The 26,119-nt window shown below is 43.3% G+C and overlaps 2 protein-coding genes across 5 annotated transcripts; one reads left to right on the top strand and one right to left on the bottom strand.

The window, feature by feature from the left end:
* Positions 1 to 11: 11 nt before the first annotated feature.
* LOC121550187 (serine/threonine-protein kinase Chk2) lies at positions 12 to 9,239 on the bottom strand. Of its 2 annotated transcripts, XM_045226819.1 has the most exons (16): positions 9,158 to 9,239; positions 7,876 to 8,109; positions 5,077 to 5,201; positions 4,834 to 4,966; positions 4,537 to 4,627; positions 4,306 to 4,405; positions 4,169 to 4,222; positions 3,408 to 3,472; positions 3,121 to 3,220; positions 2,828 to 2,914; positions 2,436 to 2,599; positions 2,070 to 2,188; positions 1,805 to 1,890; positions 1,562 to 1,652; positions 1,443 to 1,525; positions 12 to 1,175 (listed from the first exon to the last, which is right to left on the bottom strand). In XM_045226819.1, the coding sequence occupies exons 2-16, from the start codon at positions 8,081 to 8,083 to the stop codon at positions 1,089 to 1,091; spliced, it is 1,593 nt and encodes a 530-aa protein (XP_045082754.1). In that variant the 5' UTR covers positions 8,084 to 8,109; positions 9,158 to 9,239; the 3' UTR covers positions 12 to 1,088. The 2 variants fall into 2 exon arrangements, with proteins under 2 accessions (XP_045082754.1, XP_041718247.2); XM_041862313.2 differs by having other exon boundaries at positions 1,443 to 1,652; positions 9,158 to 9,238.
* On the top strand, positions 8,538 to 12,505 carry entr1 (endosome associated trafficking regulator 1). Of its 3 annotated transcripts, none has more exons than XM_041862317.1 (8): positions 8,538 to 8,633; positions 10,203 to 10,324; positions 10,538 to 10,963; positions 11,074 to 11,147; positions 11,381 to 11,492; positions 11,690 to 11,752; positions 11,841 to 11,980; positions 12,139 to 12,505. In XM_041862317.1, exons 2-8 carry the CDS (start codon positions 10,229 to 10,231, stop codon positions 12,227 to 12,229), a joined length of 1,002 nt encoding a protein of 333 aa, XP_041718251.1. In that variant the 5' UTR covers positions 8,538 to 8,633; positions 10,203 to 10,228; the 3' UTR covers positions 12,230 to 12,505. The 3 variants fall into 3 exon arrangements, with proteins under 3 accessions (XP_041718251.1, XP_041718249.1, XP_041718248.1); XM_041862315.1 differs by having other exon boundaries at positions 8,580 to 8,676; XM_041862314.2 differs by lacking the exon at positions 8,538 to 8,633 and adding an exon at positions 9,309 to 9,614.
* The last annotated feature ends 13,614 nt before the right edge of the window (positions 12,506 to 26,119 follow it).

The raw sequence follows: 26,119 nt of genomic DNA on the forward strand, positions 1-26,119 counted from the left end.
ATGGGCAGGCATAAGCTACAGACAAAATAGCATTTTATTGATAGCAATTTGAATGCAGAGATACCGTGATGAGATCCTGAGGCCCATATTGCTAAAGGTATCTGAGTAATAGATGCATATCTGTATTCCCAGTCATGTGAAATCCATAGATTAGGGCCTAATGAATTTATTTCAATTGACTGATTTCTTTAAATGAACTAACTCAATAAAATAAAAATGGTTGCATTTATATTTTTGTTCAGTATAGTAACGTTAATCAAGTACATTTCAGATGATTTCACCATATGTAAAGGAAATGTCGATCTTTAGAACATTTGTTCTATAGCTGCCAACATTTTTATCTGTTCGACGGGTGGATTTTTCGTTTGTCGAACTTGATAATGGAAAAGGTGTTTTTTTATTAAATGATGATTGTCGAATTTGGAAGCTCCACTCCACATTCAATTCTAAATGCCTACTGCTTGCTCAATCTATTTTTCAACTATAAAAATAATGTTTCTTTGCAGGACAATTGTCTGAACTTTCAGGAAGGCCTGAATTGCTTCGCCTTGCTATTCTGGTTGGCTGGATGCAAGTTTCACCATCCAATTATTTAAAATCTAGGCTACAGGAGTGCAAGTTTCACCATGGCGATATGTTGGCACATGATAATTATTAAAATATGGCAAATATTAGTACATTCTTGCATTCTATCCACGCTGGCTTTTGCGGGCTACCTGAGACATGAAACAGATAGGTGTTAGGGCATACAGGCTGTAGCAAATTTATTAATGGAAACACTTCAACCACTTAATTTTTATTCGAAACTATTTTTTTCGCTAAAAAAAGGCATTTATGTGTGACGTCATTATATATAGCTGTTTCTATTGACACAAGAGAGTTAAATGGAAACGCACCGCAGCAGGCAATTGTCGCATCTATTTTTCTATGCGAACGTTCTAAATGTCTAAAATCATTGGACAAGTTAATGGAAACAGCTATAGATGTGTGATAAAATGCAATATACTGGTAGATTTCCAGGAGGCCTAATTGCCGGTGGAAAACGACCTGGGGGAGTCGCCAATGGGGTGATGAGGATGAAATGTGACTCATGTTGCCTCTGTGGATGGGCCTGGTCTCCTCTTTGCCGGCTGCTGCTCGCCGTCATCTTCTCTTGACCTCTTTGTAGTTGAAGCCTAAAGTAACAGGAGACATACTTCAATTTTGTGAGCAACACCATACTCTGAACAATATCGCCATATGCAAACCCTCTCTCGAGGGGACCATCAGACAGTTGACATTTTTGTTCTAGCCCTGCACGGACACGCGGAATCACTAATCACCAAGACCTTAGTTAAATCAGGTGTGTCGGTGCAGGGCTAGAACAAAAATATGAACTGTCTAGTGGTCCCCCAGGAGAGGGGTGGGAAACACGGCTGTAGTAGAATGACATTGTTTCTCACTACTGTAGCATCTCCTGAGTCTGCTGTGGCAGCAGCTGCTGTGGCATCTCCTGAGTCTGCTGTGGCATCAGCTGCTGTGGCATCTCCTGAGTCTGCTGTGGCATCAGCTGCTGTGGCATCTCCTGAGTCTGCTGTGGCAGCAGCTGCTGTGGCATCTCCAGAGTCCTTGGGGTACATTATGCATTCAGCAGTCTCCTTCATGGCCTCATCCTGAGATGGAGATTGATGGGACCAGAGATGATTCACTGTTGCCACTTACAACACTGCCTAGCCCCAAATACAAAATACCCCTCCATCCAGTAAACGTACCCGCCTTGACGGCACTAGGGCCAGGCAATGAGAGACGGCAATAAAGCTCTTACCATCAGCCAGGGATGGTGTAAAGCCTCCTCAATGGTGAGGCGGGCATTGGGGTCCACTACAAGCAGCCTCTTCACGACGTCTTTAGCTAGACATGATTGGATAAGTAAAATACGTATTGGACAGCATATATTGAATTATCAATACGACTGTAGTAAAGTACCCAAAGTTCTTTCCCAACCAGAGACAGGAAGAATCCATTTCAAATTTATATGTGCTCTAGCACATGTATGACAAAGCCAAACAGGATTTACAGTAGTCCCTTACCATCATCCGAGATGCCGTCCCATTTGGATGGAATAAATGTATAAATTCCCTGCGTGATCTGATCCCTGACTGACAAACCAGTTTGTGCATCAGGGTGGAACGGGGGATAGCCTGCCAAGCTGTGAGGGAGAGAGGAAGTAAGCTTCACTTTAAAAGGTTATGTGAATCTGTTAACAGGAAAACCTTGCGTGCTGTTGAAAAGTAATCGTGGCCCAAGTTATTTGCAAATGGATTGAAATAATTGCATTACAATTCCCTTTAAATGTTGACAGAAACAAGTTACTTGCCACTTCCTACTACTGCTACAGTCAGAGCATGCAGCACTGTCATTTATGTTACCCTGTCATCAGGAGTATGGATCCCTACCACACAAACAGGACGACCCCTAAACTCCAGGCGTCTACGGCCCTGCTGTAACCCACGGTGACTGCGTCGGTGAACACCTCGGGTGCCAGGTACGTGGGTGTTCCACAAAGGGTCCTCATCAGGGCAGACTCCTCCAGTATCTTGGACTGATTAAAGTCTGTGATCTGTCACATAGAGAGGCCTGTAACTCCTCACTTCAGTTACAGTGACTATTCAACCAAGCTTTCAGTTCCCCCCCCCCCCCTTCTCCAGATCTAGAGTGTTTAGAGGTCTGCTTCAGGAAGGCAAGGAGTTCAGGTGGATAACTATCTACCCTCACTTACTCTTGATGTACCATTTTCAATTATTGTGGGAAAATGACCCACATGATGACTTTACTTGAGAAACCTTACCTTGATGACACAAACATCGTCCTGTGACGAAAGCAGCACATTTTCAGGTTTGAGGTCTCTGTGGATGATGCCATTTTTGTGAAGGTACTAGTGGAAGGAATGTGAAATAAACCAGCATAAGGAAGCAGTTGTAAACCTACTCAAGAGACAGTAAATATCTCCAGTCTAAAACAAGATCGGTATTGGCGTATTTTGACATCACAGCAGAGCCTATTCAATAAATCCTACCATGAATATCACTCTTCTAGAAATTAAAATGGGAAAATGATGGAGAAATACATCAATCCACCCACCTCTACGGCTTTCAACATCTGGTAAAAATAGAGCTTGGCAATTGACTCCTCGATCTGGTGCTTGCTTTTGACCCTGTCAAAGAGTTCTCCACCCTCCATGCTGAAACACATACATGCTATCAGTTGAAACAGAATAAAACAAACGGGAAGGGAAATAATATGCTTGTGAAAATTGTACTTCTGAGGAGGGCTACTGAAAATATTACATTAATATTACATGCAATGTAATGATAATGGTTTGTCATTGATTTAAAAAACTGTCTGCTTGAATGAAATACTAAACTCACAGCTCTAAAACAATGTAGTATGAGTCATCTGTTTGGAAGAAGTCTTCTGTTTTGATTAGACATGGCTGAAAAAGACAGGAGGCAAAAGTTACACAGAAAAATTGCAGGCAAATACTACAGTTGTTTTTGATACAAAGTGTTTGTATAAAAAAAGTGTTATGACTGTGGCTTTGTCCAGTAGAAAACATAAGTTGAAAATGACTACTTCTATGGTATTTGATTACCCCAGAAAAAAACATGGTTGGACATGAAAATAACCATTCCTTTACTAGGCTCCTTTCCTTGGCAATCATTACAGCGTAATAAGTTCTAGATGTACACAGTGTACAAAACATTATGAAGACCTTCCTAATATTGAGTTGCCCTCTGAATGGCACACATACACAATCCATGTCTCAAGGCTTAAAAATCATTTTTTAACCTGTCTCAGTTGGTAGAGCATGGCGTTAGCAACGCCAGGGTTGTGGGTTCGATTCCCACGGGGGGCCAGTATGACAAAAAAATAAAAAATAAAATGTATGCACTCACTAACTGTAAGTCGCTCTGGATAAGAGCGTCTGCTAAATGACTAAAATGTAATGTAAATGTCTTCTCCCCTTCATCTACACTGATTGAAGTGGATTTAACAAGTGACATCAATAAGGAATCATAGATTTCCCCTGGAATTACCTGACCAGTCATGCAAAGAGCAGGTGTTCATAATGTTTTGTACACTCAGTGTATAAACAGGCTATTAGAAATTACAATGAATACTTACTTACATGGTCAATCTTTTGGAGGATCTGGATCTCTCGTTCCGCATTTCGTGTGGCAGTCTAATTGCACAAAAAGGAGTGTTACTTTTATTGCAGTAATATTCATAAACCTAGAACATGAGAAAAATAGTGAAAAGACTTACGCCAACAGATGCTGGGAAGTCCTTCTTGTTGATTGTCTTCACAGCCACCTTTTTGCAAGTGGCCCTCTCAAAGGCCAGCCTCACTTCCCCGCACACACCACTGGTATAATAAATCATTATCAGCCACGTTTACACACATTGATCATATTAGAATGTCACTCTGTAATTCAAAACAAAATCATATGATTTTGTAAAATACACAAGTAAAAAATGTATCAAATGCTCACTTACGCTCCAATCTTTTTGGTGATCAGGTATTTCTCACTGAACTCTTTGGGGAGGTTGGACTGTTCATCCGCCATGAGATCAATGAACACAAACACTAATGAGGGGAGAAACTATTAATCTCATTTATTATAAATGCAAAAACTAAAACCGGCATCACCAATAAGGGAATGATGCAGTATACTTAATGTTGAGAGCGACAGGGAATATAGTGGAATGCTAGATATGGCCTCCTGGCTGCTATTTGCGTATCAGTGACCTAAACAGAAATGACTTGAAAATAAACCTCTGTAACAAGGGTACCTTTATGGCGTTCCTCAGCTAGGGACAACACTGCATTGTTTGCTAGTGGCAACGTTTTTCCTTTTCCAAGAATTTTACCGTCAACAAACGTGCCATTACCACTGTTGTCAAAGACATAGACAATGTTCTGCTCCTGCAAGGTAAAGATCTGACCGTCATTACTGAGCACACATGACGAACAAAATTCACTTCTGTAAATAAAATATTATGAAATACATAATTGTGTCAAATGAATAGACCTACTCTGAATATTCTGAAATGTTTTTTGCTGTATGTAGCAAATCTGGGTGATTTCTTCAGTACGGGGTCATCAAAGCAATAGTTACATTTAGTGTCCCGGCCAAACCAAGCGTCGTCCTCAACACAGTCTGAAAAAAATGGAAGTAAATCTAACACCATCACTTCAATAGAGAAGAGAATACACAGATGCTAGCGCTGCTAGTTGAGAAATACAAAGAATCTCACACAAACAAAGCAAACTGCACACACACTCAGCTTCCACATGGACTGCGTTCAGCAGGACACAACGTTGTTCATTGAACGTAAACAGTGCTGTTCTGAATGACCAGTTGAAGAACATTTTGATTACTGATTATGGTGGCAATGAGGGCAATTCTGTACAGTGTGCTGCTGCAGTAGTTTGCAATTTCAAATGGTCACACCCATATTGATCAGGTCACACCCCGCCACACCCAAATGGGATCAAACATACCTCAAAGAATGTTGAGGAACGGTGCGCGCCGTGGTGGGAAAACGTGTTGTCCAGTACAAACTGTAGCAAAATGTTTCATAACTAAACGTGCCCCTGTATTCACTGCCTACAGTAGCTACGGAATTGTAACGCGATATGCGATGGCTCCGTATCTGGGGTTACAGCTTAGCTAATGGAAAACGCTGCTACATACAGTGCATTCGGAAAGTATTCAGACATCTTTACTTTTTCCACATTGTTTCGATAATGCCTAATTCTAAAATGGATTAAATATTTTTTCCCCTCATCAATCTACACACAATACCCCATAATGACAAAGCAACAGGTTTAGAAATGTTAGCAAATGTATTAAAAATAAACATCTGAAATATCACATTTACATAAGTATTCAGACCCTTTATTCTGTTGAAGCACCTTTGCCAGAGATTACAGCCTTGAGTCTTCTTCGGTATGACGCTACAAGCTTGGCACACCTGTATTTGGGGAGTTTCTCCCATTCTTATCTGCAGATCCTCTCAAGCTCTGTCAGGTTGGATGGGGAGCGTCGCCGCACAGCTATTTTCAGGTCTCTCCAGAGATGTTAGATCAGGTTCAAGTCCGGTCTTTGGCTGGGCCACTCAAGGACATTCAGACTTGTCCCGAAGCCACTCCTGCGTTGTCTTGGCTGTGTGCTTAGGGTTGTTGTCCTGTTGGAAGGTGAACCTTCACCCCAGTCTGAGGTTCTGAGCGCTCTGGAGCAGGTTTTCATCAAGGATCTCTCTGTACTTTGCTCTGTTCATCTTTCCCTTGATCCTGACTAGTCTCCCAGTCCCTGCCACTGAAGAACATCCCCACAGCATGCTGCTGCCACCACCATACTTCACTGTAGGGATGGTTCCAGGTTTCCTCCAGACGTGACGCTTGGCATTCAGGCCTAAGAGTTCAATCTTGGTTTCATCAGACCAGAGAATCTTGTTTCTCATGGTCTGAGAGTCATTTAGGTGCCTTTTGGCAAACTCCAAGCGGGCTGTCATGTGCCTTTTACTGAGCAGTGGCTTCCGTCTGGCCACTCTACTATAAAGTCCTGATTGGTGGAGTGCTGATTGGGTTTTGCTCTGACATGCACTGTCAACTGTGGGACCTTATATAGCCAGGTGTGTGCCTTTCCAAATCATGTCCAATCAATTGAATTGACCACAGGTGGACTCCAATCAAGTTGTAGAAACATCAAGGTTGATCAATGGAAACAGGATGCACTTGAGCTCAATTTCGAGTCTAATAGATTTTTTTTTAAATAAATGTTTGAATAAGGCTGTAACGTAACAAAAATGTGGAAAAAGGGAACGTTTCTGAATACTTTCGGAATGCACTGTATTTTTAAACTAACCCGGTCTTGGTGATACTTTCTTAGTTATCGATTTATAAGAAAAGTGTATCTTATAAATATCAGTGTCCAATTGCAAGTGGTTCTTCAAAAACCAGAGAAAATTCAGAAATATATTAAATCCATGTTTTGTATGGCGTGAGAAATGGCATGGGACTGTGTGACGTGCTGCCATCTACTTCTAAACGTCGCCGCATAGAACCGACTAGTTCCTGCAAAGATGCTGGGAAATGCTAGATGTGCGGCAGCTAAGATGGCGAGGAACCTCCTTGCGCAGTACAAAACATGGATTTTTTTTAGCTTCCAGAATTTTCACCGTTTTTTGTAGAACCACCTGTAACTAGACAGACATTTATAAGATACACCTTTCTTCTGAATCTAAACGAAGAACGTATCACCAAGACCAGGTTAGTTGAAAAATGTGGCAGCGTTTTCCAGAAGCTAAGCCATCACACCAGATAGATACGACGCCATCACATATCGTGTTATAATTCCATAGCTATGCTGAAGGTAGGGCTGTCACAATTACCATATAACCGACGGTTATAGATGAAGACCTTAATGAAAATAAAATAACAGTCATAACTGTTTTTATTTAAATGACGGCCGAGCATTTGTGCAGTTGAGTCCGTTTCTGCTGTAACATGGACTCTACAACGTGATACAACTTTGTTGCTCCTTGCTGAAACCATAGAATTAGGAATTAGAATGGATCTCTATGGCTGAAACAGCAAGGTGTAACAAACAGTCTTCGGTTGCCTAGGCAACGCCCCCATCCCTGCAGTCACGAGCGGAGCAGAGGAGAAAATGTGCGTCTTTTCTTTTGGCTATTCAAACGATTAATAAGGTGACCATGATCATTTGGCTGACCAATAACCGTCATCCAAAATTCCATGACAGTCATAGCCCTACCTGAAGGTATCCTATCAACCCAGAAAACCGGGGCATGTCATGTGGTTGCACTCACTGTGGGCTCTGAAGCCTCTCTGCATAGGCAGCAGGCGACCCCAGGGCTGTGGCTCAGGCTCCTCTGGTATGGAGCCAAGGTCCCTAACAGGGATGGTGTCCACTGAGCTGAGCGTGCCTGACCCAGAGGAGGAGCTGGAACCACTCTGGGACTGAGTCTGAGGCTGCGACTGTGTCTGACTGCCAGCATCTGGCTTCTCCTGGGACATGGTCAATATTTCTCCTCAGTCTGAGTCTATTAAAGTAAATAATAACACATCATTCAGGTTATCACAACATCTTTCAATTTTCCAAAACAATGTTCCCCATGTCCGTAAACTAAGCAAAGTCCTCATGTATAACTTGCGTCTGAGAATCTGTGCATTATGAATATTAATTAAAGATTGATTGATATGAATAAATGAGTCGCCTATGTATTCATAATGCACCTAGTCTGGAAAATCCATGATCTTGGCAACTCTTGTAGCTAGCCAGAAGATTCTGACCCTATGCCACTGTACTCCAAATTTGACCTTTGTCCAAACTGATACATCTAGCTTTTCCAGAAAACTGTCATTTTCCTCCTCATGCCAGCTACCAGTAGCCACCTCAGCCATCTTGGAATGGCAGTGTTAGCCAATCAGCTCATTTGTTGTTCAAAGTGACATGCCATTCCATAATGGCTGCTGTGGCTACTGTTAGCTAGCTTGAGGACGATAAAGGGCAGTTTTCTGAAACTAGCAGTATTTCAATCTTCTCAAAGTATCAGTTTGGATAAAGGTAAAATTGGGAGTACATTGGCATATCCCACCCCTGCATTGAGGTACATTTTCCAACATTATCTCACACCAGCTCTATGGTGTCTTAATCTAACCATGATGTCGTTCCGACCTCAGTAGTACAGCTCAGTGTAAACAAGCATAACGGTAGGGTCGGAATCATCTGCCTACCTAGCTAGCTGTGTGTAATTCATTCAACATGCTCCATCTATTTACAAATACGTTCCTAGTTTCTTGCCAACAATGCGAAGTGTTATTGACTAACCTGTCATGCGAGTTAACTGTATTTGTATCCTCACCAAACACAAATAGCGCAAAACTAAATCAGTTTCACAAGTGCCCTAATTATTTCCGTTGTAGTTAGCTAATTTAGCTAGTCTAGATAGCACGACGGCGAAATTAAGTGGTTGCTTGCTAACCGAATAAATGTGAAGACTCGCTGGCTATAATGTGTGCAACGGATCAGAGCAATATTTGAAACATTTATGAGAATGACCATTTAATCAAATACACTTTTACACTTACCAGGATTTCGAATTAATCGCGGCACGTGTAAAATTTGCCGGGAAATCGGATTGACTCATGGGAAATGTTGTTTGTTTTCCCTAAAACGTCATCTGAATCGTAGCCAATGAGAAGTTTAGGATTGTCCACGTGATTTTCAGCAGCTAGCTTACGTTTTGTGAGTCGACGCACACAGCTGACCAACAACCACATCTGGAATATGTCATTTTGATAAATTACCTTTAATGTCGTCTACATCCAGTAATTTGCAAGTACATTATTTCGATAGTTAATAATCAATGCACAGTGCCACGCTTCTGTTTTCAGCAAGCTAGCTAGCTAGCTAGATAACGTAAACTGTGCTAACTAGCTAACTACGCGTTAGCCACTGAACCGTTCATACCATCACGGATTGACTGGTTAACCGTCAAAATGGCAAAGCATAAAGCCTCTGAAAAAAGGAATATAATCGAAGATGGTAAGTTGTTACTTCCATAGCTAATCCATCTGTCCAATATTCTGTTGTACATTCTAAACTAGCTATAGCTAGCTGATCCTTGTACAGTATTCAGATGGCATGATGCATGCAACCATATAGACATAGGCTACTTGATATTCACATCATTGGATGCAATAACACACATCTCATCAACCTGAGACAGGGGCACATCTGTTCAGCACCATCGAAGAGTGATCAGCAAGTAATGGGGCATTCATTTGTGTTATAACTGTCAAGTGCTAGGTTTAAAACCACTGCAGTGCTGGGGTTGGCATGGTTGGTACCAGGATCAGAGTTCTTTCTGCTGGCATGGTGCCATTAGGGAGGCACTCTTACCTCTGGTCTAAGAACTCCATGACCCAGGCACCCTGCCCTGGCACGGTGCTGTCCTTTAGTGAGACAATCTGGATTTACAAATCCCATGACACTTGTTGCTGGAGTAGGACGGCATATTGCCCCCCACACATCCACAACAAAGTCCAACTCTTGTTGTTCTCCAATAATGGCAGCCAGACAGTTTGAAAATAACTATCATCCAAATATTTACCGATATGTCTTATTTCATAGATGAAGTCAGAGAAGATGGAGAGGAGATGAATCCTTTCTCCTTCAAAGAGTTCATCCGCAGTAAAAACCAGTACCCAGATATTAAAGGGGATCCAGATGAGAAGAATTACTCACCGCGAAAGGTGCTGTACATTTTAAATTAACCAGTTTTACATTAAACCCCAGAGATGAACTGTTACAAAGCCTATGCATGCAATTAGGTGTTAGGTCCTTGGAAATAAAGTCACAGCATAATATACAAGGCCTGTAAAGATGGTCAGACTGTTTAGACTATTACTTTTGGTGTAATGTTGGTGTGAAGGTGGCTTACCTTACTGCTGCTTCTTGTGTTGTAGAAGGCATATGGGAGCACATTTCCGGCAGAGGGGGAATATACTGCCCCGAAGAGCTTCGATCAAGACTTCCAGGGTCACTTTTACATGGACCCCACACCGTTTCCTCAGTCTCTGGAAAATGAGACTAAAGAGGAGTGGGCTGGGAGTTACCAGCCATCAGCCATTGAGGAGGCACATGAGTTTGGACTGTGTGGCACTGCAGCAGCAGACAGCAGCACATACTCTGGTCAGTCCTCCCTGTGCACAGAGGAAGAAGAGGAGACTTCATCCTCCCTATGGCAGGTGGATGAAGAATTCTCACCAGAGGCCCGCCAGTCCAGGAGGGCCCCAGTGAATTATGAGGGAGATGATGAGACATCAATGGCAGAGCTCTCCTACAAGACCAAGAAGAGTAGTACCGAGAATGGCATTAGGGATCAACAAAAGGTAATTTTCCTCTCTCAAGGCTTTGCTTCCAGATGCACACGTGTGATTGGATATCACGTGGGATTAGTCACAAGTCCTTTATTTTGGGTATTTCTGTTTCTCTTTTTAAGCTGAGGGAGGAAAATGTGCTGCTCAGGAAGCACATTAAAGATCTTGTGAAGAAGTCTGAGTATGATGATCAAAGGTAGGTGGATAGAAGTGCCAGTTGATATGGTCTGCTGAGTACAGACCTACCTGGAGCATAAGAAGGATTTAAGGGATGGTGTTAAAGCCTATATTATGTTATGGCATGGCAGTAATGCTTCGAATAGTACTCTTTAGATGTACATTTAAGATGTCAACTGTACTCATATGTTAATGCTATTTAAAGAGTGTTTAACCTATGCTTATCATCATGTTTCTCTGACTGCCCCATAGAATTCGACACGTCACAGATGAGTTGCACAAGAGAAGAGTGCAGGAGGAGAGGGAGGCTCAGGCTTTAGAGACCATGGTCCACTCCGTAGAGCAGAACCTGCAGTTAATGACCGTACGCACCTGTCCCTCTCTCTCCTACTTCATCAATTTGTCAAAGATGAAGAATCATTTTTGTTCACTGATCATCTGAAATATGTCTCAATAAGATTACAAGCAAATGTCATGATTAGTTACTAAACAGAAGCGTGTTGAGATATGAAGTCTTTATTTATTATTTATTCATTATTTTGACCTTTTTCTTCTTGACAGAAACGAGCAGTTAAGGCTGAAAACATTGTATCAAAACTCAAACAGGAGCTGCATCAATTACAGGTTTGACCTTGACTGGTGTTACTGTTGTTACTGGATGATGAGCTCCAGTGACATATGATTTCATGATGTGATCCTCTTTATATTACAGGGCCAAGTAGATGGGTACCGGTATGAGAATGAGAGACTTCGAGCTGGAGAAACAGCTGCCTTAAATACAATGAAACATAATGCGCAAGTGGCCTCAGAGTACCTTAACAAAGCAGCACTCAATGCAGAGACTTCCATCAAGTGAGTTCTCTCCCATAGTGACATCCACATACAAGTGGGAAAAAACTGTCCCTCATATTGATTGTGTGTGTATTGGGTAATGTGCAATTTCAGTTCATAGTGTTTTACATTGTGGTATTTTCTCCAAGTTCAGGCTATCGGTTTGATTCTGTCCACAGGCAATTACTTACAGGAGCAGAGACTCTTTGTCTAGTATCTCAACTGCTGCAGTCCATCGACAACATATCTGAGATTCACAATGAAGGCTGATGGAGTTTAAAGGACCATAGAGATTTCAGATCTAGTACCATCCAGCAACAAGGAACTGGAAAACAACTCACAGAGAATTTTAAGTTCTGGTGGGTGATTTGTGACCCAAAAAAATATTGCACATATTTTTTACTTGTACTTCATAAAATGTTTAGTTTAAACCACTTTAACAGGCGATTTGAAAACAATATATACAAACAACAGATGTATTTAACACTGAGGTAAATATGACTCAAATATTGTGATTAATAAACATGTGACTAGATATCCTTCAAAGTTGGTAGGTTTTTATTTTGTGAGCATTTTACACTGCATTTGTTCCACAATCTTTGCTTGAACATAGCCATTCTATGCGAGTAGAGATTCTCTGGAGATTTTCTGTAGCTAGCTACTTGTCAGTAAATTACTGGCCAAGTTTTCCTACCTCTGATCCCCCTTAGTGTATTTGAGTTGCATTTCATCCACTTTTTCTGAGACTGTCAGAGAGTCTGGTTAGTAATGAAGGTATTTGTGATGAGTGACTTTGATACAGAAACCCTATGAGGTCTGGAGCCTGCTGGTTAGAGTTGAATACCCCTGCTCTATACAGTCTCTGGTATCGTGTATCATTTTTAACCACTGGAGGGAGGCAAAGAGCTATAAAAGAAACGGGCATGCGTCTCAATCCCCGATCATATATACTGTTCCAGGTTCCGTGAGTGGAATATATATATTATTATTTTTTTTACATCGAATTCATGGATTTTACATTGGAGGGTTCCAGGAGTGATTTCTTCCAATTTGCACCCCTGAATACAACTATACCAATTTGGTTAGCTTATGACTGAACTGTACATTGATATTTTAGTAGGCTTGCTATAACCCATGTTACCCAGTAAACTAGCCTACCCACGCTACCATTTATTGGATATTCGTAAAAGATAGGCCTAGTATAAGAATTTACAGATTTAGTAGCCAACTCTGGGCGGCACATGTCCTTGTTTTTTTTGCACACGTTTGTCTTAAAGCTACAATGCTTATTTCAGCCAAAGGTCACTGTAGCCCCGCCACACTTTTTGCTGTTGTGCTGTAACAGGATTTGAGAGGACCGCTGTCCTCTGCACTGTCGTGCTGAAAGTCAGATTGCGGGATTCCGATTCAGTCGCTGTCTGGTAGAATGGTGCTGAATCTTGTTTAGGCCTACTTACCACCATCTAACTTTTAAGCCTAGTCCTGTGACAAAGTCACCACACAGGTCTTCAAAATAGTGCATGAACATGGATGAAGACAGAATGTACAAAATGGTGAGCGAGGAATAGCAGAAGTCTTTAAAAAAAATCAATGACCTGGTTTAACTTTTAAGAATAGGTTGACTTGCAAGTGATGAAGCAAATATTGTCACATAGGCCTAACTGTGTAGAAGCAGTTATTGGGCCTATGCCTACAACATAGGACATATTATTACTACATTATTAGGCTATTTTAATGGGACATGGTTGCATTCATGCAAGTTCCTGTCAAGGGCACCTGTTGTCAACTATGACAATTGTAATATGACATCAATCATTATGATGACAAGGTCAATATGGGTTTATCCTTAGGCTACTTTGGTTTCTGCAGTTCAGACAGACCATCTATGCTGTGTCCACTGGTATATACAGTACATGTTAAAATGGCTTTGCACTAGGACACATTTCTGCACTTTTTGGTTTCGTTTTATAAACTTGATTTAATGTCAGACGAAAAATAAGGTAGGTCTATTTTGGCAGCTTTGAGTTAGCCTTTTCAACAAAAATGGTCTACAATGTCTACAGACATTGTAAAAAGCTTCCTTTTGTATAGGCTATGATGATTGTAACAACACATGATTAGAACGGGACTAGGAAGATAGTCACCAGGAGAAACGGATGGAGGAGGAGGAGGTAAAGGAAAAAGAGCCAGTTGCTCAGCTAAAAGAAGAAGAAGAAGTCTGGGAAGGTAAGATTGGTTCTCTGGTCATGTGGGTTCTTTGCTAGGTTTGAATCTATCTGTCTATGCATTTGCTGAATAATGGGCTGCTTTGACTTGATGTTACTCATAACAATGTGAGATCTGAAATCTGTTTTCTTGAAGGCCAAACGGAAATCAAGTGCCAAGAAGACCTCAGCCGACCATGGCACTGAAGCAGGTTAGAGATTCTTCTATATTAATACATTGTATGATTAGTGTGCCATTTCTTATGCAGATTCAGTATTTCAATCAAAACCCCTTAAAAGTCACACAATCAATTCAAAGGAAGACTAATTTGATAAAGGGCAGGTGGCTTTCATTAATGCCATTATTATCCTAGTTTAGCCAATGACCAAAATGTAATATTGATTTGGTCTACATTTGCTCCACAGAAAGTAGTAGTGAGAGTATTGAGATCATGGTTAACATTGTATAGGTATTTGGATTAGACCTCAGTCATATTGCTGTCCTTTAGGTCCCTCTGTGGTATTCTGTTCATCCAGAGCTCAGTCTTCGGATAAATACCAAAACAGAGTGACAGTAATTCAACTCTTAGAGGAGGAATTACACAAGAGTCTATCGACTTCGCCCCACAGCATTGGAAGAGGATGTCTGCTTCCCATGAGGAATCTCAGGGACAGGTATGCTCAAAATCTTTCAGTACTATGCATTCTATATACAACAACCTGGCTGAGCCGCTACAAAACAACTGAACATGTTTACTTGTGTTTTCTTTATAAGGCAGTGGAAGGTGATTCAAGAGGGCATGAGAGATCCGGTAAGTTTATCTGTTAACATTTGATCTGTGATAATTTCATAATTTCAATTCTCTGTGTATATCAATGATGTTGCTCTTGCTGCTGGTGACTCTCAGATCCACCTCTACGCAGACGACACCATTTTGTATACATCTGGCCCTTCATTGGACACTGTGCTAACAAACCTCCAAACGAGCTTCAATGCCATACACCACATACTCCTTCCATAGCCTCCAACTGCTCCTAAACGCTAGTAAAACTAAATGCATGCTCTTCAATCGAACGCTGCTTGCACCCGCCTGCCCGACTAGAATCACTACTCTCGGCGGGTCTGACTTAGAATATGTGGACAACTACAAATACCTAGGTATCTGGTTAGACCGTAAACTCTCCTTCCAGACTCACATTAAGCATCTCCAATCCAAAGTTAAATCTAGAATCGGCTTCAAAGTTCGCAACAAAGCCTCCTTCACTCATGCTGCCAAACATGCCCTCGTAAAACTGACTATCCTACCGATCCTTGACTTCAGCGATGTCATTTACAAAATAGCCTCCAACACTCTACTCAGCTAATTGGATGTAGTATATCACAGTGCCATCTGTTTTGTCACCAAAGCCCCATATACTACCCACCATTGTGACCTGTACGCTCTCGTTGGCTGGCCCTCACTACATATTTGTAGCCAAACCCACTGGCTCCAGGTCATCTACAAATCACTGCTAGGTAAATCCCCGCCTTATCTTAGGTCATTGGTCACCATAGCAACACCCACCCGTAGTATGCGCTCCAGCAGGTATATCTCACTGGTCATCCCCAAAGCCAACACCTCCTTTGGCCGCCATTCCTTCCAGTTTTCTGCTGCTAATGACTGGAACGAACTGCAAAAATCTCTGAAGCTGGAGACTCTTATCTCCCTCACTAACTTTAAGCATCAGTTGTCAGAGCAGCTTACCGATCACTGCACCTGTACACAGCCCATCTGTAATTAGCCCACCCAACTACCTCATCTCCATATTGTTATTTATTTTGCTCATTTGCACCCCAGTATCTCTATTTGCACATCTTCTTCTGCACATCTATCACTCCAGTGTTAATACTAAATTGTAATTATTTTGCACTATGGCCTATTTATTGCCTTACCTCCATAACTTACTACATTTGCACACACTGTATATAGATTTTATATTGTGTTATTGACTGTATGTTTTGTTTTATCCCATGTGTAACTCTGTCACGCCCTGGCCTTGAGAGGCCTGTTGTCTTTAGTTGGTTTGGTCAGGGCGTGAGGATCTATGTTAGAATTTCTATGTTTAGGATCTAGATGTGTATTTCTGTTCGGCGGGTGTGAGTTCCCAAATCAGTTGTCTCTGATTGGGGATCATATAAGTAGCCTGATTCCTACCTTAGTTGTATCTTGTTCCTGTTTGTGTATCCTGATTCGTTACGTTGTTTCTTGTTTTGTTTATGTTTATTGAGTTTAATAAACATGTTACGGCATACCACGCTGCACCTTGGTCTGACCCGTCTCTCAACGATCGTGACAGAAGATCCCACCACAAAAGGATCAAGCAGCGATGCCCAGAAGCGAGCAACGCCTGTACTCAACGGGAGGCTACGTTGGTAGATGTTCTCCTCGGTTGGGGAAAAATCACAGAGGAGGAGGCCCGTCCCGTTACAGTAAGGCAATGAAGGAGGAAGCCCGGGTAGGAGAGGATCAATGGCGACATCAACGATGCCGGCCGAAGAGGAAGCCCAAGAAGCAGCCCCAAGAAAATGTTGAGGAGGGGCTCACGGGGTGAACGACGAGGCAGCAGGAGGCCGGGAAAGGGCTGACTAGAGAGGAGGAGGACCTCTAAAGGAGGAGGACGCTATTTTAGAGGTCTTCCCAAGACCCTGCGGATCGAGAGAAAGGAGCACCGACCACTGCCACCCGGTGGGGTTCCAGTTGAGTCCCTACGACCATGGGAACAGGAATGGGAACAGTTTTACACTGAGGAGTCGGAGGATGACGACGGCGATGGGTTTCTGTTCCCTACCTCATGGGGGCTCCCGGAGGAGTCCTCACTGGAGGAGGTTGGGCGCGGAGAGAGAAGGACTGGAACAGTCGTACATATCCAACGCCAGTTCCCAGTCCGGCTCGGCCCGTGCCTGCTTCTCGCACCAAGGCAGTGGTGCGTGTTCCCAGTCCGGCACGGCCCGTTCCAGGACAGAAACACGCACCTAAAATGGAGTCAGCAGGTACAGTCGGTCCGTCCGGAGCTTGGGAGGAACGTGATCTAACGGCACAGCGAGCAGGATCCAGAGCGCTCCGCAGCGCAATGGTGCGCGTGGTAGAGTACATTGGGCGATGGGAGAGAGGTGGCGTTTTCTTGCCTCCTCCAACCACAACTCACCCGACCTCCAGCGACGGACCCCTGCAGGTAGCACTTTAGCGTGTCGGGTGCCCAGTCTGGGGCCGGCAACCATCCCAACTACCGGGTTGGAAACCACCTCTCTGTCGGGTGCCCAGGGTGGGCACGACGTACAGCCCCGTTTTGGAGCAGGAGCTCCTAAACATGTCGGTGTCCAGTCTGGGGCCGGCAACCAGTCCTATTACAGGGCTGGAATTTTCCTCTGCGTCGGTGCCCAGGGTGGGCACGACGTACAGCCCCGTTTTGGAGCAGGAGCTCCTAAACATGTCGGTGTCCAGTCTGGGGCCGGCAACCAGTCCTATTCGGGCTGGAATTTTCCTCTCCATCGGTGCCCAGCTGGGCACGGGCGTTTAGTCCTGCTCCAGAGATGAGGATGGATACGGGTCCGGAAGTTTGTTCCACTCCGGAGCCAGAGCAATCCGCTCCACCGGTGCCTGATCCAGCGCCGGTCGGTTGCTCCGCTCCGGAGACAGAGCAGTCCGCTCCACCGGTGCCTGGTCCAGCACCGGCCAGCGGCTCCACTTCAGACCCAGAGGTCAGCCCCTCTCCAGGTTCGGGGTCTCCCACACCAGGGTCCAGACAGGGCTTGGTGCATCGTGGGGGGATTGCCGATCCAGGCCCAGACGTCAGCCCCTCTCCGGGTTCGGGGTCTCCCACACCAGGGTCCAGACAGGGCTTGGTGCATCGCGGGAGGTGCCGATCCAGGCCCAGGCGTCAGCCCCCTCTCCAGGTTCGGGGTCTCCCACACCAGGGTCCAGACAGGGCTTGGTGCATCGTGGGAGGAAGGAGAGGGGGAAGCATCGCGCCAGGTCCAGACCAGACCAGGGCGCAACGGGGAGGCAGAGAGGAAGAGATCGTCACGCCCGGGCCGGATCCGCCTCCGAGGCTGAATGCCCACCCGGACCCTCCCCTAATGAGTCAGGTTGGTGCGGCGGAGTACGCACCTTTGGGGGGGGTACTGTCACGCCCTGGCCTTGAGAGGCCTGTTGTCTTTAGTTGGTTTGATTAGGCGTGTAGGATCTATGTTAGAATTTCTATGTTTAGGATCTAGATGTGTATTTGTAGGTTTGGCCGGGTGTGAAATTCCCAATCAGAGGCAGCTGTCGCTTGTTGTCTCTGATTGGGGATCATACTTTAAGTAGCCCTGTTTGCCTACCTTAGTTGTGGGATCTCTGATCCATGTTAGGGCTTTATGTGTATAGCCTGAGGACTTCACGTTACGTTGTTTCTTGTTTTGTTTATGTTTATTGAGTTTAATAAACATGTTCGCATACCACGCTGCACCTTGGTCTGACCCGTCTCTCAACGATCGTGACAAACTCTGTGTTGTTGTTTTTATCGCACTGCTTTGCTTTATCTTGGCCAGGTCGCAGTTGAAAATGAGAACTTGTTCTCAACAGGTTTACCTGGTTAAATAAAGGTGAAACAAACAAAACAAAAAAAATAGAAAGTTGGACATAAAGTTAATCATATTGATTACTAAGCACTTAACACCACAACCTCTCAAAAATAAATATTATGTTATTTTTTGTATTGAAACAGATGACCAAAGGACACCTTGCCAAAATGTGCCGGAGGATAGCGAACATGGTTTCCCATATGGCGATAGAGATCCTCATCCCAGCCCTTGCACACATACAGTTGAAGTCGGAAGTTTACATACACTTAGGTTGGAGTCATTAACACACGTTTTTCAACCACTCCACAAATGTCTTGTTAACAAACTATAGTTTTGCCAAGTCAGTTAGGACATCTACTTTGTGCATGAAACAAGTAATCTTTCCAACAATTGTTTACAGACAGATTATTTCACTTATAATTCACTGTATCACAATTCCAATGGGTCAGAAGTTTACATACACTAAGTTGACTGTGCCTTTAAACAGCTTGGAAAATTCCAGAGAATTATGTCATGGCTTTAGAAGCTTCTGATAGGCTAATTGACATCATTTGAGTCAATTGGAGGTGTATCTGTGGATGTATTTCAAGGCCTACCTTCAAACTCAGTGCCTCTTTGCTTGACATCATGGGAAAATCAAAAGAAATCGGCCAAGAAAAAATTTAGACCTCCCGTCTGGTTCATCCTTGGGAGCAATTTCCAAATGCCTGAAGGTACCACGTTCATCTGTACAAACAATAGTACGCAAGTATAAACACCATGGGACCACGCAGCCGTCATACCGCGCTCAGGAAGGAGACGCGTTCTGTCTCCTAGCGATTAACATACTTTGATTTGCACTTTTCGCACCAATCACAGAACAACAGCAAAGGACCTTGTGAAGATGCTGGAGGAAACCGGTACAAAATTATCTATATCCACAGTAAAACGAGTCCTATATCGACATAACCTGAAAGGCCGCTCAACAAGGAAGAAGCCACTGCTCCAAAACCGCCATAAAAAAGCCAGACTACGTTTTGCAACTGCACATGGGGACAAAGATCATACTTTTTGGAGAAATGTCCTCTGGTCTGATGAAAAAAAATATAACTGTTTGGCCATAATGACCATCGTTATGTTTGGAGGAAAAAGGGGGATGCTTGCAAGCCGAAGAACACCATCCCAAACGGGGGTGGCAGCATCATGCTGTGGGGGTGCTTTGCTGCAGGAGGGACTGGTGCACTTCACAAAATAGATAGGAAGGAAAATTATGTGGATATATTGAAGCAACATCTCAAGACATCAGTCAGGAAGTTAAAGCTTGTGCAAAATGGTCTTCCAAATGGACAATGACCCCAAGTATACTTCCAAAGTTGTCGGCAAAATGGCTTAAGGACAACAAAAGTCAAGGTATTGGAGTGGCCATCACAAAGCCCTGACCTCAATCCTATAGAACATTTGTGGGCAGAACTGAAAAAGTGTGTACGAGCAAGGAGGCCTACAAACCTGACTCAGTTACACCAGCTCTGTCAGGAGGAATGGGCCAAAATTCACCCAAGATTGTGGGAAGCTTGTGGAAGGCTACCCGAAACGTTTGACCCAAGTTAAACAATTTAAAGGCAATGCTACCAAATACTAATTGAGTGTATGTAAACTTCTGGCCCACTGGGAATGTGATTAAATAAATAAAACCTGAAATAAATCATTCTCTCTACTATTATTTTGACATTTCACATTCTTAAAATAAAGTGGTGATCCTAACTGACCTAAGACAGGGAATGTTTACTAGGATTAAATGTCAGGAATTGTGAAAAACTGAGTTTAAATGTATTTGGCTAAGGTGTATGTAAACTTCCGACTTCAACTGTGTTAAAGCTTAATGACGCTAAGCAAGCTAGCTCCTCTCCCTCACTGACTGGATCAGAGTGCTAAACCATTACAAGCATTCAGGAATGTGTGGTGAGGTTTAATGAAGAAGGTCTACCAAAGAGGCTTGGCAGTGAAAAGTCTCTGTGCAGCCAATGGGTCAAGACTCCCTACCCCTCCACCACTCACTTTAAGCAGTCACGCATGGTGAAGTTTAATGACAAAGACCTACCCACAAGGCCTAGCAGTGGAAAGTCTCTGTGCAGTCAATGGATCAAGACTCCCTACTCCTCATCCACTGAATTTGAACAGAGCTTGGTGTTGATCCGCAAACACAGTTACCACAGCAAAGAATTGCGGAAGAGCAGCAGTGGCAGACATTATTATAGCTCCCGCATTCTTCTTCTAGAAGGTACTGTATGTTCACCAACCACACCTCAACTGTGTGCCTGACCCAATACTCAATTCAGGTTAACTTTTTCACACATTACACAGCATTTGACAGTTTTAAGGATACAAAGCTAAGAAACTAAAATGTTTATTGTAAAGAATGCTGACACCACATACACTGAGTATACCAAACATTAGGAACACCTTCCTAATATTGAGTTGCACCTCCCCTTTTGCCCTCAGAACAGCTTCAATTCATCGGGGCATGGACTCTACAAGGTGTCGAAAGCGTTCCACAGGGATGCTGGCCAAGGTTGACTCCAATGCTTCCCACAGTTGTGTCAAGTTGGCTGGATGTCCTTTGGGTGGTGAACCATTCTTGATACACACGGGAAACTGTTGAGCGTGAAAAACCCAGCAATGTTGCAGTTCTTGACACAAACCGTTGCGCCTGGCACCTACTACCATACCCCGTTCAAAGACACTTAAATCTTTTGACTTGCCCATTCACCCTCTGAATGGCACACATAAACAATCCATGTCTCAATTGTCTCAAGACTTAAAAATCCTTCTTTAAAATCAGTCTCCTCCCCTTCATCTACACTGACTGAAGTGGATTTAACACGTGACATCAATAAGGGATCATAGCTTTCACCTTGGATTCACCTGGTCAGTCTATGTCATGGAAAGAGCAGGTGTTCTTAATGTTTTGTGCACTCAGTGTATAAACACTTAAGATAACAAACTATTAAATATTGTTTAATTCAAAGTAACAATTGTTAGAGATCAATATGTAAACATTAGACAAGATTGATCAATTATTGTGTTTGTTTTGAAGTTCCCAGACCTCGTTGCAGAGGGTACATGGAGGAGAGGCTCCCCTGACAAATCCTCTTAATGCCCTCTTTGGGATCACCGAGGACACGATTCTTCAGGCACTGGGTGATCAATCCAGCTCTTCTGGCTCACCTGGATTGGCCAGATCTGTGGTCAGAGATGTCGTGGGTCAGGTTAACTCTGACATCTCTGACATCTCCTGTTCCAGCTCAGGTAAATCAAGCCCAGTGTGTTGTGACACTGGGAGGCGATATGCCATACAAGCCACTGAAAAGATGGTGTCTGTTATCTCTGCTAAACTGCGGTGGTTTGGAGTCACTAGCCAGGCTGCACCTCAAGCCAAGACCACTCCATCTGAAGAGGATAGGGACATTGAGGCCTGCCTTGCACCATTGACAGAAGAAGTCATGGCTGCCATTTTGGACTCCGGAGAATGCCAGGAAATAGAGCCAGGAACAATGGATGTGTTTCATGATTCGCACACAAATAACTTAGTTTAGCATCAAGGGATTGTGTTGGTGGTCTTAATCTGGAAGTCTCCGCAGCAGAGAAAAAAATCTCTGAAAGAGACAGTATCCTCTGGCAGCATGGTGAGTCAAAACATGCTCATACTTTCACCCTCTGACAAAATGCTTGGATCTCCTGTAATGTCAACCATTGAGAAACTCTCTAGTGTTGACCTGAAGTCAGAAGCCACTGAAGCTATTAGCGAGGTGCTCATTAGGTCTAGCAGAATCTATCTGCACAGATTTCTGCTTGCACACCTGAGTCTACAATAATCTGGCCAGTCAAACAAATCTGCCAGCTATGCCAGAGGAACATTTAACTACTACAGTTAATGTGGGTTCAGAAGCCTCTGAAATTATGGATTCCTTTGTGAGCAATATGAAGTGTATTGCACAATCAGTTTTTACAAAAGTGAAATCTCTACCCGTGGCTTGCTAAAAGGTTGCAGAATATGCTGAGGGAATTTACTCTCAACTTTTGGCCACCAGAAGCAGAGATCTTCACGATGTTCCATCCAGAGCATCAAGCCGCCGTAGCTCAAGTTTCACTACTTCTCAAGTGACTGTTCTTGATGGTAGTAGCTCTCTGGTGTCTGGCAGTTTCTCACAGATGTACAATAATACAGTGAATCTGTTCACAAAGGCGATCTGTCAGTGACAGAAAACGTATCTGACGCCTCTAGTCCCACAATGGAGGCGGAACACTGTTGTAAAGTGACTTTCCCAGCTGAAGTTTGTACAGTGAAAATGGCTGACAACATCCATGACAGAGAGGCATTTGTCATAGCCACTGGGACTGGGGAGCAGGCCTTAAGTGATTCCAGTTCTCCTCAGGCTATGAAACAAGGCAAAGGGAGGTTCAGATCTCTACCAAAGATCACCACGTTCAGAATCAACCTCAAGGTACACCAGAAATGTTTCTGGTTTAAGTTTCATTATTAAGTATTGTTATAGGTAGGCCTATTTGTTATCTTGCTCCACACTATGAAACATATCAAACTTATCAATTTATCAAACTTTGTACTAGTTTTCAATGAACAACCCTTTGAATTCCTGTTGTAAAAGTTATGGTGTTTTAAGAATTCCATTTGTGATTAATTTACATTGTTTTTATTTTGAAACAATTAGTGCTTCAAGCAGAGCAACATAAAGGAGACCCAGTCCTGAAAAGGAAACACAGAACCACATTAAGGTTCCCCATGAGGAGGAGCATTGCATACGTAAGTCTATCAGCTAATCAATAATGTTGTCACTTATATATATTTTCCAGTGCCACAACAATAGCAACATGTTCATGTGAGAAAAATGTTTGATGAACACGAAACATAAAAACATGACATCTATGTAGGCCTACAGAAGTACCTGATCATTTTCTGTCTCTAGCAGGCCGCATAGTGCCAAAAGCTGTCACGGCTCCACTTGATGAGAGTATTCCGTTCACCTCTCAACCCGAGGAGAAGAAACAAAAACCCTCCATCTTTGTCAGGATGTTCTCGGCCAGAAGCAAAGGCCTTCACATCACCTTAAAAAGTTCATCCAACGTGCCTTTTGGCAAACTCCAAGCGGGCTGTCATGTGCCTTTTACTGAGGAGTGGCTTCTGTCTGGCCACTCTACCATGAAGGCCTGATTAGTGGAGTGCTGCAGAGATGGTTGTCCTTCTGGACGGTTCTCCCATCTCCACAGAGGAACTCTGGAGCTCTGTCAGAGTGACCATCGGGTTCTTGGTCACCTCCCTGACCAAGGCCCTTCTCCCCCGATTGCTCAGTTTGGCCTAACAGTTGTTACAACAAGTAACAATACTTATTTAATTAAATAAATGCTAGAGCATTGAATTAAATTCATTTCCATTTCCATTCTTTTCATCTTATTTCAGAAAAAACACAGTAAAAGTAAGTGTCATTTGGTTAAATGTAATTCAAAACAGAGTATTAATTCTGCTTGATTGGGAACCCTGGATGGCAGGGCTGGACTAACCATATCTGGGGCCCTGGGCAATAACATTTTGGAGGCCCCCCTCATAGTGGTGGAGATAAAACATTTAAAGCGAACTACCTGCAATTCTACACATTTTACCATGGGGCAGAGAGAACATTGTGCAGTTTTATAGCTAATTTCCTGCTGTTCTACACATTTTGTCATGAGGCTGAGAAGAAAAGTTGCAGTTTTAAAGCTAACTTCCTGCTAATCTACACATTTTGCCATGGGGCCGAGGGACAATGTTGCTGTTTTAAAGCTAATTTCCTGCTATACAACACATTTTGCCATGGCTTATGTATTGGCTAGCCTTTTGGGGCCCTAAGTACGTTTTTTCCCCACCTGCCGCCAGGAATAATAATAAGGCACTGTCCATGAAACATATTGTCAATGAAAAGTCAGCTACTGAGCATGGTGCTACTGAACCACATCCTTAGATTTTGAGAAAAAAAACTCAAATTCTATGTAGACCATAGAGAGCTCAAACTGTGATGGTCAATTCTCTGAGATTCATAGAAGGAAATGTTTATCTCTGATAAACAATTAACAGAAAAGTAGGGCATCATAAAGCATTACTCTGACAGGGGCCTCTACTCTAGCTCACATAGCTCAGCAGTGGTCTTAAAGCAATGAAGCCAAAACCCAGGATAGAGGGGCTGAGTGGAGGAGGGTATTTTGTCCGAGACACTGTAGAAGGACAGAGTACCCGCCTAGTGATCCAGATACACTCCTACTCTATGGGACTGAGGGTGTGCCACTTCAGTTTTCACATTATTATGTCTATAACAGCCACCACTCTTCTGGGAAGGTTTTCCACTAGATGTTGGAACATTGATGTGGGGACTTGCTTCCATTCAGCAACAAGAGCATTAGTGAGGTTGGGCACTGATGTTGGGCGATTAGGCCTGGCTCACAGACGGCGTTCTGTGACGACCCTCCCACTCTGTCTGCCGTATTCTCTCTTTGTTCTTGTTTCCTTGTTAGGATGCCGGTGGGCGGAGTTGGGAGGGTCGTCAGCTACATGGGAAACACCTGGGCCGGGTGTGTCCCAGGATAAATGGACCTCTTCCACATTCATTAGGAAGACTCTCTCTCAGGCAGATACTTTGATCTTGGTTGTGATATTTTTGAGGCTTTTTTTGGGTTGTTTGCTTTGGCACTTTTCAACACTTTTCCATATTACATTTATGCATGCAAACACTCACGTACACTACTGATTACTGATTACACACCCATTGTTATTTGATTTAGTTTACTTTAATTAATAAATATATACTTTGAGTACTCCTTGTCTCCACGTGTCTCCCTTTTGTTACGAACTTGAGCCGGTTCGGTGACAAGTGGGGGTTCGTCCGGGATTTTGAACTGGTTGTGTTTGGGAGAACGTGGAGTTAATGTCCAATTCTGTAGGGTTTTTCTTTGTAAATTTTGTTAGTTTGTTTGAGTTTGATAGGCCAGTATTGGTTGCCTTTGGGTTTTGTACTGCGTTGGAGAGAGTACATTGGTTAGTTTCCAGTCCCTGCCCAGCCTGGAAACTCTTGCTCTACTCGCTGTTGGGACATCGGTCTGAGGTGAGTACAATCGGCTGTGTACCTCAGTGGGAGATTGGGTAGGGTAGTGACATTTGCTACCCGGAGCTATAGCTTTTTCCCCCTGATAGGCTTAGTGACGTGTTTTGTTTTGGGATACGTTGGGCATGGTTAAATGTTTGTTATTTTTGTGTGGTGTCAGTGGACTGAGCAGTTGTCTCGGGGCACATCCGTGGCTTGGGGAAATCTACCAGCGTGCTGGGGGTTTAAT

The sequence above is a fragment of the Coregonus clupeaformis genome, chromosome 18, assembly GCF_020615455.1.
Source record: "Coregonus clupeaformis isolate EN_2021a chromosome 18, ASM2061545v1, whole genome shotgun sequence".
NCBI lineage: Eukaryota > Metazoa > Chordata > Actinopteri > Salmoniformes > Salmonidae > Coregonus > Coregonus clupeaformis.